The 12,852-nt window shown below is 33.8% G+C and overlaps 3 protein-coding genes across 9 annotated transcripts in view; 2 read left to right on the forward strand and 1 right to left on the reverse strand.

The window, feature by feature from the left end:
• Hs2st (Heparan sulfate 2-O-sulfotransferase) overlaps positions 1-12,852 on the reverse strand; it is a 92,957-nt gene that overhangs the window by 48,646 nt on the left and 31,459 nt on the right. The gene's annotated exons all lie outside the window — the stretch shown is intronic.
• LOC149062363 (zinc finger MYM-type protein 1-like) lies at positions 4,900-7,669 on the forward strand. 2 transcript variants are annotated; one of them, XM_089216367.1, is made up of 4 exons: positions 5,698-5,831; positions 5,952-6,513; positions 6,605-6,803; positions 7,004-7,669. In XM_089216367.1, exons 3-4 carry the CDS (start codon positions 6,619-6,621, stop codon positions 7,413-7,415), a joined length of 597 nt encoding a protein of 198 aa, XP_089072493.1. In that variant the 5' UTR covers positions 5,698-5,831; positions 5,952-6,513; positions 6,605-6,618; the 3' UTR covers positions 7,416-7,669. The 2 variants fall into 2 exon arrangements, with proteins under 2 accessions (XP_089072494.1, XP_089072493.1); XM_089216368.1 differs by lacking the exons at positions 6,605-6,803; positions 7,004-7,669 and having other exon boundaries at positions 4,900-5,831; positions 5,952-6,493.
• Positions 7,713-8,763, forward strand: LOC149062364 (52 kDa repressor of the inhibitor of the protein kinase-like). Of its 2 annotated transcripts, XM_089216370.1 has the most exons (3): positions 7,713-7,954; positions 8,024-8,295; positions 8,388-8,763. In XM_089216370.1, the coding sequence occupies exons 2-3, from the start codon at positions 8,170-8,172 to the stop codon at positions 8,736-8,738; spliced, it is 477 nt and encodes a 158-aa protein (XP_089072496.1). In that variant the 5' UTR covers positions 7,713-7,954; positions 8,024-8,169; the 3' UTR covers positions 8,739-8,763. The 2 variants fall into 2 exon arrangements, with proteins under 2 accessions (XP_089072496.1, XP_089072495.1); XM_089216369.1 differs by having other exon boundaries at positions 7,713-8,295.

Here is a 12,852-nt window from a genome sequence, read left to right on the forward strand (position 1 = left end):
AATAGAAAACACCAAGTTCAAACCTCTACTATCCACTACTATTTTTTTAGTATCCTTAATAATTAAAAAAATAAACATGTATCTTACATTTTTAAATATTTCTATACTTAAATTTTCCATGCAAAACTTAATAAAAATAAATATATACATCATTTCCACTAGTGTATCCATAATGTTGAAGAAAAATGAACGGACTAACTTCATTCAACGAACGACACTAACGGTATAAAAACTATACGCTCAAACAATTTAGCTGGTAATTGAATATCTAATTTCAGACTATTAGTACAATCAGTTCACTATTATAACTGTATGCGATATCATATCAATTTAAAAACCTATATTATATAATCAGTCACTGACTATCAACAAATTAAATTCATTTTTATGTTCAATTAATGATTATGAAAATTCTAATTTTGTCCACCTAAATCAAATTTCTGGAACACTGTGGGGCGATCTGGAAATGATGAAACCGGTCAAGTATTCCAAGTTGACGCAGCGCACAATGCCCAGAAACCAAACCCGTTTTTGAAGAACGTCATGTTAAACGAGTAGTCGCTCACAGGTCTGATCGATACGGGATGCTCCGCCGTATTGGTACGACGATCAGCCACGGCGAAGTGCCGACTCATCGTCGAGCCGCAAGTTTGTCCGCTATATACCGTGGGCAACGTTGATCAACCAAGAGTGAACGCCATAGGCAGGGCTGTCGCAAAGGTAACAATTGACGGTGTAGTGGCCGATTGCCACGACGTAAAAATAGTTGACTACAATCTCATCCCAGTGGATGTTATGGTAGGGCGCACCTGGCTGGAGCTCCTGCACGTCAATTATTACAAACAAGGATGCGAAATGATTTTCGAAACGAACTGTCACCTCAACGGTAATGACTCATTACTAATGAGTTGACAGATGGCACGCACGGCGACTACCCGCAGGTGTTAATGGCCGAATGCGACGCGAACTCAACAAAAGTTGAACCGATCACAGACGACGACATTAAAATTGGACCAGAGAAAGTTGAGTCCATAACTTTCCGTAAGACGTTGTTGACCCTTATCAACAAATATCGGGGCGCATTCGCGAAGTCGATTGGAGAGCTGGGTTGTACGAACGTTCTAACGATGGATATTACGGAAATCGACAATAGCACGCCCGTGAGAATGAAACCTTACAGAACGTCACTGACCGATCGGCGCGCAATATCAAAAATACTCGAAGAATGGAAGCGGGCTGGAATTGTTGCTGACTCCACCTCCACCTACGCCAGTCCGGTGTTGTTAGTCAACAAAACAGACGGTGAGAAGAGGCTCTGCGTCGACTATCACCGGCTGAATCAACAAACGGTTACACAGCCGTTTCCCATGCCTGACGTCGACTCACAATTAAGTAAACTCGCAGATGGACGCATATTCATAACCTTAGATTTATCCAACGGATTCCTCCAAATTCCCTTGTCGGAAGACGCTAAAGAAAAAACAGCTTTCGTGACGGAAGAAATGACGGCCAGGTTTGAACGAATGCCTTTTGGCCTTAAGTGCGCTCCAGCAACCTTTCAGAGGTTAATGTCTATCGTTTTCAAGGACTTGACCGAAGTTGGCAAGGTATGCACCTACCTTGACGATATAATTATACCATCTAAGTCCGTGGACGACATGCTGGATGTATTAGTCAGTGTTGAGAGCACTCCTAGGAGCAAACCTTACGTTGAAACCTTCCAAGTGTTCATTCGGAATGAGCACTCTGGACTACTTGGGCTTCCGGATCGCGGAAAGCGAAATACGTCCGGAACGTAAAGTCGACGAGCTCGTTAATTTTCCGCGACCTCGCGACGCATATGAAATCCGGAGATTCCTAGGGCTCGCCGGATATTTCCAACGATTCATAGTGAAATACGCTGAACTAGCGGAGCCACTCACGGAATTTACTGCGAAGAATGAACCATACAAGTGGCAGGAAGAGCAGCAATCAGCTTTCGAAAAACTAAAACACGCGTTGTGCTCAGAACCGATCGTTGCTATGTACAATCCCGATGCCAAAATTACCGAAGTACACACTGACGCGAGCTCAAAGGCACTCTCCGGAATACTGCTGCAAGGTCAGACGTCAACTCAATTAAAAATGGTCTACGCTTTAAGCAAACGAACCACGCCGGCTGAGACGAAGTACTTCAGTCGACTAGAGCTTTTCGCGATTATCTGGACCTTGAATAGGCTACGTCAATACCTGATAGGTATGCGATTTACAGTTGTGACTGACTGCCAAGCTCTTGTGTTTCTGAATATACATAAGACCACCAAACCTCAAATCGCCCGTTGGTACGAGATATTCCAGGAATTTGACTTGAAGATCAAGTATCGGCCGGGAGCACGCATGTCGCATGTAGACGCGCTTAGTCGAGCGCCGTACGAAGAAGAAAACACAGCCAGGTCAGTAGAAGCAGAACTGTCAGACCGAGTCGACGTATTCATAGCGATGACTAAATTCGAGGCAGTACGATTAATGCAAGCTACGGACGAAAACATACGTAATGTGATAGGAAGGAATAGCGGGACTCTTGAACGAACTGACGGAGTGGCCGTCAATGTAAACGGATACCAAGTGGTCGAGGGTGTACTCTACAAAATCTATCAATACCGCCTGTTGTTAGTTATACCTATGGCTATGCGGAAGGGAATCGTGATCGCGGCGCACGACTACGCCGGACATTTCTCCGTCGATCGCACCGTCGCACGCATACTCGCTGACTATTGGTTCTCCGGAATGAGACACATTGCTATGTGTGTAGACTGTCTCGTAAACAAGAAACCAGCAGGATCAAACCCGGTTATTTACACCCAATACAACCAGGTAGACGGCCGTTTCAGGTGATCCATATTGATCACCTCGGCCCATATGAGACTACAGCAGCGAAAAACAAATACCTACTCGTCTTGGTCGATAATCTGACGAAATACACGCAACTGTTCTCGTGTAAGACGACCAACACTGCAGCTGTCTTGCGCATCTTAGACCGATTTTGACAGAACGAGGTATTCCCGAACGGATTGTTTCCGACTGCGGGACCTGCTTTACCTCCAACGCATTCGAAACGTTTTGTGACGAACGAGGTATTCGACACATTCTGAACTCCAAACGATACCCGCAGGCCCATGGTCAAGTAGAAAGAGCTAACCGTACAATAGTCACACTGTTAAGTGTCACCGAAAGAGACCATACTAGCTGGGATAAACAATTGCGGCAAATGGAGAACATGCTGAACACTGCACCAAATAAATCCACGACGAAAACGACGTATGAAACTTTACAATATGGTTATCTACCTCGCTTCTTCAAGGGTATCCTGCTTACCCTTAGTCTCACCGGAACCGACTGGCGCGACCCTCACGACGTTCAAGCCGAGGCGCGCAAAAGCATTATCGACGCTCAGGTTAAAATGAAAACTGCTCATGACCGAAAAAGACACGAAGGTATTAAATACGAAGTGGTTGAAGTCGTGGTGATGTTGAAACAGCCAGTTCCGCATTTATCAACAAAACTACAACCAAAATATCGCGTGAAACCACTGCAAGTGGTAGAAGTGCTGCAAAGCGACACCTACAGCGTCGCTGAAGTCGCCATGGATGGGCACGAGACTTACGCGATGACAGCGCATGTCTCGCAATTAAAATCATGGAAGGTCCTGAAGGATGACTACGACGACACCAGTGATGACGACGATGAAGACGGGGATGACGTAATTTAGGAAGTCAACAACGGAGAAGGAAGGGCCGAGCAATCCATGACGACCCGGGGCGAAGGTGTAGCGCCAGAACTCGTCGAACACCAAGGTATATCGATGATTACGCATAACCACTCAAACTTCTTTTTATATTCATACTTATTTTTAGTAGTTATTAAATTCATCTTATGTGTTTAATTTTTTTTTAATTTTTCTTTTGGACGGTCCAGCGGTCAGGAAGGACGATTGTTAGCTCCTCCGCTGGCGGGCCTGTCGCTCCGGACGGCTAGACTCTGCTCGGCCATACCCTCGTTCTGTTTTACGGGAACCATGGTGTGCGACGGATGCCACCGACGACTGCCGCTTACTGACTACCCAGTACCCTAACTTGTTTCATTTTGTTTAATTTTATTATTTTGTTTGTTTATTTAGAATTTACAATATATACGTGAAGTAATTTCTATTAAACCTACGCGTATGAGTATTTATTTATCAATCCTGACCTTTTCTCTTACAGTTTATTTAAAATAAAATCATATATTATTGTATTAATTAATTGTTAATATTATTTAAGTTAAATCTTATTATTATTAGCTATTTCTTACGAAAACATCAAAACCAATATACCATAGTGATGGACACTATCAAACTATTTGATGATAGTTCACTTTTCATTTAAAGAGTTCAAATACTGTTTTTATTAAAAAAAAAGTATATATATATAAAGTATACTCGTATTTCTTTTATTTTTCAACTGATATTTTAACAATGTGTTAAAACAAAAATACAGTTTATATGCTATAAAGGTGTTGGTGAGCGGTGTTACGACCTTACTCTGAAATATTGTTTCAAATGACAATAAGTGATTTTACGACCTGCCTCTAAGTATCTTAAGTGTCCCAACCGTCTGATTCAAATTTAAGAACCGTTTGGCTCAAATTTTAGAAAAACCCGTCTGGCTCACATTTTAAAAACCGTCTGACGAGCTCTTGTCGTGGTCTCCCTTATATATGCTCGTATCCGTAGGAGTAGGTGGTCGTACGTGGTGGTGAAATCTGGCACAAGGCAGAATTTGAGTCTCCTGGTGTAATTGGTTATTCTAGTCGATTCACATCCTTTATTAGTAACAGAGACTTTTTCCGAGAAGCATAAGCGCAACTAGGGGGGGGGGGCTTAGCCCCCCCAAAACTTGTAATAGCCCCCCCAAAAAATATTTAGTTATTTCCTAAAATATTAACGAGCTTTTTAATATTTTACTAAAATTCTTTTTTTTTGGAAAAACTGGAAAAAATGTAATTATTTTATTTTTATTTTAAGTTCATAATATTATTTTATATGCCTATGATTAATTTGGTAAATCGTAAATATCATTAGCTATTATATGCCTTTATAAAGTATTTGTTTTTTAAAAAACGATTTATATCGGTACATTCAACATTGCCACATTGCCCATTGGTATGATTATTGTACATACGTAATTTTACAAAAATTGTAATACATGCATAGTCTGAGCGACTGAGCCTCATAGATAATATATTATCTATGCTGAGCCACCGAAAAACATGAAAACGTTTCCACGCACCAACATGATGTTAGACCCAAGATAACGTAAACGTTTACCGGAACGTAGACGGGATACGATCGCGGGTCGCCTTGTTTACCATTACCATTTCAATATTTCATTCCCTATTTATATTTCCATATGACCATATTTACTAACGTGTTTTTGAATTTTGCTATCCACGTGCTTTTGAATTTCGTATTATTAATTTGATCGCAATAGTGTGCTCAGTGCTGTCAAACCTAATTAATAGTTATAACAATGGATAACCATAACAAAAATACAAATAAAAAGTGTTTTTCGATTTTTAACTTTTCGATTAAAAAAGATTCTAAGAAAAACGACGAACCTCACGATGAACAACCAGAACAAATACATAACGTCGATTCTCTGTGTGCAAGTAGCAGTAGTCTACCAGATTATATTGCTCCCGTTGTGTCATCAGTCACTGTTACTGTTAATTCTCATAATTTAAATCAATTGAATCCAAACTCAGAATGCGATCTTGGGACTTTGGAAACGGGCCCTGTCCAACCAATACTAAAAGTATGTATTTACACCTATTATAATTAATTAAAGTATATAAAGCTTTATATGCTTCTACTGCTTCTATCTATAATTTATTTTATCAGCTTATAATTTAGCGCATATGTTTACTGAATTCAGGCTTATCCTAAAACCAAATTCGGTACTCAAAACAGATCCTTTTCATCGGCTTACTTTAATGAATTTAACTGGTTAGAATATAGTATCAAGTTAAATGCTTTGTTTTGCTATGCTTGCCGTTTATTTGGAGTAGATTCTGGTCATATTGAAGACACATTTAAGACTGTGGGTTTTAATAACTGGAAAAAGGCAAGTATTACCTATTGTGTACTTATTTACATAATATGTATTACTATCAATTTTATTTTAAGTAATTATTGTTTTTTTTAATTTTTTACATTTTAGTTGGCTGGTTCAAGAGATGCAAAACATAAAAAAACCAAGTTGCAAAAACATGCTCAATGTGAACACCACTTGACAGCATTAGTTAAATGGGAGTGTTACATAAAATCTAAAAAACTAGGAACAATTTCAGTGATTTCACAGTTGTCAGCAGCTAGCAAAGAACAAACATTGAGAAATCATGAATATATAAAATGTCTTAGTGATATAGTGTTATACCATGGTCGTCAAGGAATTGCCCTACGAGCACATCGAGAAGATGAAAATTCATTAAATAAAGGTAATAATAGTTTGTTTAGTTTTTATTGAAATACGGATAATTAACTTGTTAATTTAATTTTGATATAATATTAATTTGATATCATTTTTAGGAAACTTCAAAGAAATGTGTTCACTTTTTGCTAAATATAATCCTGACTTTGCTAAAATTTATAATACAGAAAAAAAAAACTACTCTAGTTGGGCCATACAAAATGAGTTGATAACTATTTGCGCAACATATTTAAAAGATATTATCATTAATGAAATTCGAGAATCAGGAATGTTCAGCATACAATGTGATGAAGCTCGGTAATAAATAAATTATTTATTAATATAATTAAAATATATTATCAATATTTTAATTTTTAACATATTTTATTCTCATATATTTAATTAGATTAGTATCTTAACTATACTAAGCTATTTAAAACAACACAAATTATTTTGATTATAAGTATTATAATATTTTTTTTTAGAATTTGTATTATAATATTTTGTTCTTATTACAGGTGTCATAAACAAGAGCAACTAGCACTTTGTATTAGATATTCAAAAAACTTAGAAGTTTATGAAAGATTTATTGAGTTTTATGATGTCTCAGAAAACCAAAATGCTGATTCCTTAGTTGCTGTTTTGCTTCATTTCATAAATTCTTCAAATTTGAGTAATGTCCCTATTATTGGACAATCCTATGATGGAGCGGCAGTTATGTCTGGATCAGTGGGAGGTGTTCAAACCAAATTAAGACAATCCCATCCTTCAGCATCTCAAGCTGTTTATGTCCATTGCATGGCTCATAAGGTTAACTTAGTCGTTGTGGATATGTGCAAGCATTTAAAAGTAATAATTGCAATAAACAATATTGATACTATTTTAATTTTTGAATATTTTAGGATGCTAGGAATGTATTTAATGGTCTAGAAGCTTTATATGTCCACTTTTCTAAGCCAGCTAAAGACCACAAATTGACAAATATGCAAAACAAACTTGGGTTGAAAAACACTAAACTAGAACAACTAAGTGATACTAGATGGGTTTGTAGATTTAAAAGCTGCAATGCACTTATACAAAACTATAAATCTATATTAATGACATTGGATGATGAAATACTTGAACAAAAGTCAAAAGATGTGGCACAAGCAATTGGTACGTTATTTAAATTATTTAATTATGAGTTACATTGTTCTTTTTTTTTTAATGTTTTGTACCTATTGCAACAATAAGTAATTTTAAATTTATATTATATTTATTTATATTACATGAAGTTCTTCAGTCCATACATATATTGAGTACTCAGCTTCAGTTAAAAGGAACAACTCTGGGCCGATCAGGAAATTTAATAAAAGGAATAATTTCAACGCTCGAAAATAATCGAAGTGCTGAACATTTTTCTCAACTTTGGGATGATATCAAAAAATTTTGTTTTGAACATAATATTTCAATTAATATCCCATTACAAGGTAACAACTTACACTATAATATTATACATCAGTTTAAATGTATAAAATACAGTTTAATGATATTAACAGGATTAAAAAGACTCAGAAAAGAACCTACTTACTTAAGTGACTATGATGTAACTTTTTCAACTGCCGCAGAACAGTCCAACAATTATTTAAGCGATTATGATTCGGATAAAAAAGAATATTGGAAATTAAACGCCTTCTATGTCATCATGGACTCAATTATTTGCAGCATGAAAATACGATTTTCTGAAGAAAGTTTATGCCTTGCTACTTCTGCTGATAGACTAATGCAATTTGATTATGAAGGAAGCTCATTCCTGGTTGAACATTATAAGGTAGGTTAAATTTATACAAACCTTTTAGTATTTATTATTTACAATGTTTACAATGTAAAACATTTCATAATAAAAATAAAATGTATTTTCAGGATATATTAAACATTAACGAAAATAATTTAAAGAGCGAAATGCTGGTGTTCAAAAATGTTATTGGTGATAATTTAAAGGACTTCAATTTTATAAAAGAAAATTTGAATAAAAAAGTGTTTCCAAATTTATATTTAATGATACAAGTAGCCATTACTTTGCCGATTTCATCCGCCACATCAGAACGCTCTTTTTCAGCTATGAGGAGGATAAACACATATTTACGGTCCACAATGAACCAAGATCGGTTCAGTAATCTATCAATCCTGCATATAGAAAAAGACATCGAGATTCCAATTGAACAAATATTACAAATATTTATTGATAAAAATAAAAGAAAAATGAAACTTTGAATAAATAAATAGATTTTGTTGTGTACTTGTGTTATATTTTTTAATGAATTTTTAGGGGGTGTGGGGGCATCGCCCCCACGGGTTACTTTTCATATAATGTTAGGTGGGGCTACAGCCCCCCCAACATTTTAGCCCTAGTTGCGCCACTGCTCCAAGTATATACATATAAATACAGATCATGAACAATGATTTTGAAAATAGGGTACAATTGTTGACAAATATTTGGAAAAAGTTTGTGTTTAATTGAAAACATAATTGTACAATTATTAAAAAAAAATTAGCCAATATTTGACAAATAATATTTAAATGTTTGAACGTTTTCTGGGCAATTAATTTTAAAATATTGTACAATTTTTGACTGATATTTGACCAAAGTTTGTGTTCAAATTTTTATCAAATAATATGATCTGGTTCAAATAATTTGGTTGATATTTGCAAATGTAAATAAAGTTTTATAGAAATGATGTACAATTTTTAAAAATAATAGCAAATATTTGACAAATAATATTTAAATGTTATAATGTTTTCTGGGGTAGTAGGTATAAAACGAAACAGAACATCACAGGATGACAAGTGGAAACGAAAAAATAATAAACATAAAAGAATGACTGGACAAGAATATGTTGGGTTTCATAGGAAGGGAAAAGTAGTTGAACATAATGTTGTAAGAGAACCAAGGAGTTTAGGAGATATGTGTACTTCTAGCTTTTGCTTAAAAGCAGTAAATCGCTTTTGTAGCCAATTTAATGAAAGTCACAGGAAAGAAATTTTTTTTAAATTTTGGAACACTTCATGGAAAGAGAAAAAAATATATGTTTTGAGCTTAGTTAGTAAAATTTAACCAAAAAGAAACACAACTGGTAGTAAAACAGACAGTAGAAGCGATCAAATACTTTTCAGTACCAACTCAAATATAAAGATTCTGCGCCTAAGTATGTATGCAAAAAAATGTTTTTAGGAACACTTGGGTTAAAAGAATTTATGGTTCGAAATTGGGTTCAACAATCAGAACATGGTCTACTAACCAATAATTCTATTATTGCATTAAATAATAATACTATTGGATCTAAAAAACAGTCACCCCAAAGTATTACCAAGAGCGGAGTTGGTAAATTGCGTCCCGCAAAAAAGGTCATAGTTATATACTGTGTAAATTGCGGCCCGAGTATATTTTATACATACGTAAATTGCGGCCCGGGTATATTTGAAATGTACGTAAATTGCGGCCAGGGATATTCCGATTTCCGATTGGCTGGTTATTTTATCTTTAATATTGATCGATAAGGATATCACTTGATGCTCACTTATATAATATATTACTAGCCGCCAGTGTGCCGTGTGCATTTGATCGAAATATTTTGCACGAGTTTTTACATTAGTCTACAGCATTTACAGTATTTGGTAAATTAGTATTTGTATTTTTTTTAAATTTAATAACAATGGAAGTTATGAAAAGTGAAAAAAATAAAACGTTGAAAATAGTTGATGGTTTCAAATTTCGTTTTCAAAAACTTCTGAACAATGATATTCAACGTTGGTGTTGTACAGTCAAAACTTGTAAGTGTTTTTTAAAATTTAATAATAATAGTATATGTATAGATAGCTTTAAAGATCATAAATTCATAACCATCTACAACTTTCGGAACAAATTATAAATTTATAAATCTTATAAGTTTTTACCAGTATATTAATTCGAATTTTTATAATACTATTTTTTTCACTATACACATTTTTACTACCTAATATATTTTTTAATTATAAACAAAACAGCAAAACCAATATTTTTAACCATACCAATATGAATACAATTATATTGCCAGTCCTAAGTCTGAAAAATGGGAAGGAAAATATTGATTTCGTAACCCTTAATTTAATTTACATAACAATGACAAATATTTAAGTAGGCAAATATATTAAAATATACCGGGGCCGCAATTTACGTATGTATATAATATAGGTACCGGGGCCGCAATTTACGTATGTATAAAATATACCCGGGCCGCAATTTACATAAAAAATTTGAAACGGGACGCAATTTACAGCGACCCACCAAGAGAACATTGTTTGCTAACCGATTAAATGATTTAAAAAGTTGGTTTAACTCACTAGCAAAAATGCCTTCACACTATTGCCGTAAAAGAACCAAAAAATTGTACTTAGAAGGACCTTTTAATAGCTTAAATTAAGTATTTGAAATTTATAAACAACATTGTGCTGAAAATCAAATATTAGCTTTTAGTAAATGTTATTTTTCGAATTACACGAAAGAAAACAATTTTTCAATTTTTATCCCAAAAAATGACCAATGTGATTTTTGATGCGCTTATGAAACAGGACAGGTATCTAAAGATGACTATGCAGAACATGTAGCTCTTAAAATCAGGGCAAGGGAAGAAAAAGAAATAAACAAGCAACAAGCCATCGATAATAAGTGTTATTGTTTTACAGTAGATATGCAAGCAGTGAAACTCTGTCCTTCCATACAAGCCAGTGCTTTATACTATGCTATGAAACTTAAAGTTCATTACTATACAATTTACAATTTGGCTACTGGTGACTGCTCTAACTATTGGTGGCAAGAATCTGAGGGAGATTTGGAAGCTTCTATTTTTGAATCAATACTTATTAAGCACTTGGAAAAAAAATGTGTAGAACCATTACCCATAATAATATACTCAGATGGCTGTGGATACCAGAACAGGAATTCAATTATGTCAAACGCCTTACTAAAATTTTCTAAATTCAAAAATATAACAATTGAACAAAAATTTCTTATTAAAGGTCACACTCAATTGGAGTGTGACAGTATTCACAGCTTAATTGAACATAAGTTAAAAAATAAAAATATTTTTCTTCCATATGACTATGTAAGCACAACTATTGAAGCTCGAAAACATCCTAAAGAACTGGAAGCTATACTCATGATTATTTTTTAGATTTTAAATTATTAAAAGAATATCATTCAATAAGACCAGGCTATAATAAAGGAGATCCTGAAGTCAAAGATCTACGAGTATTAATGTATGAGCCATCATCATACAGCATTTATTTTAAGCTGATATTTGATGAACCATATAGCAAGATTCCTCAAAATGTTACCAGAAAAAAAATAAATTCAAATGACAATAATTCAGAAGAATTTATGTCAAGCTTTAAAAATTTGTATAAAGGTCCATTACCAATTACTTTGTCAAAGTGGCAAGATTTACAAAATATTAAAAAGGTTCTGCCAGTTGATATCCACCCCTTTTATGATGCTCGCCTCATTGCAATAGTTTGAAACCTCGAAAAGGAAATATTTAAATTGTTGAGTTTATCAATCACTGTTAGTGTTTTTTTATAATTTTATATTTTGTTAGTAATATTTAAGTTCTCAATATTATTTAGAATGGAATCAAGACTGATAAACAATTTATTTTATGTTACACTGTTAGTGTTTTTATAATTTCACATTTTATGAGTAGTATTTTAAGTTGTTAATAATTATTTAGAATTATATCAAGTCTGATACACAATTTATTTTATGTTACACATTATACTGTTTATGTTATTATAATTTTACATTTTGTTAGTAATATTTTAAGTTCTCAATATTATTTAGAATGAAATCAAGACTGATAAACAATTTATTTTATGTTACACTGTTAGTGTTTTTATAATTTCACATTTTATGAGTAGTATTTTAAGTTGTTAATAATTATTTAGAATTATATCAAGTCTGATACACAATTTATTTTATGTTACACATTATACTGTTTATGTTATTATAATTTTACATTTTATTAGAAGTATTTTAAGTTCTCAATATAATTAAGAATGAAATCAAGACTGATTAACAATTTATTTTATGTTAACTAATACTGTTTAATATGTTTTAGTAATTAAACTACTTTAAAATTCTATAATATTATAATTTAATGTGGCAATTATTTAGGTATGTAATTACATTTTGTAAATTAATTTGGTACAGTATACCTAACAGTTTTACAAGTTTTTATTTATTTTGAATACTCCTTATTGGTAATTGATTTTAAAGTTTGTGGTAACACTGAACTAGTGTTATCATATTTTTGTATATCATTATTTTATTTTGTAAAAGGTTAGCTTACAGTGT

The sequence above is a fragment of the Diuraphis noxia genome, unplaced genomic scaffold, assembly GCF_037042655.1.
Source record: "Diuraphis noxia isolate RWA-SAM2 unplaced genomic scaffold, SU_Dnox_SAM2 contig0001, whole genome shotgun sequence".
Lineage (NCBI taxonomy): Eukaryota > Metazoa > Arthropoda > Insecta > Hemiptera > Aphididae > Diuraphis > Diuraphis noxia.

Coding starts and splice junctions, on each gene's coding strand:
- LOC149062363 (XM_089216367.1), top strand. CDS start 6,619: ATGTGTTCACTTTTTGCTAAATATAATCCTGACTTTGCTAAAATTTAT. Junction 6,804..7,003: donor ATACAATGTGATGAAGCTCG/GTAATAAATAAA, acceptor TTCTTATTACAG/GTGTCATAAACAAGAGCAAC.
- LOC149062364 (XM_089216369.1), top strand. CDS start 8,011: ATGATATTAACAGGATTAAAAAGACTCAGAAAAGAACCTACTTACTTA. Junction 8,296..8,387: donor TCCTGGTTGAACATTATAAG/GTAGGTTAAATT, acceptor ATGTATTTTCAG/GATATATTAAACATTAACGA.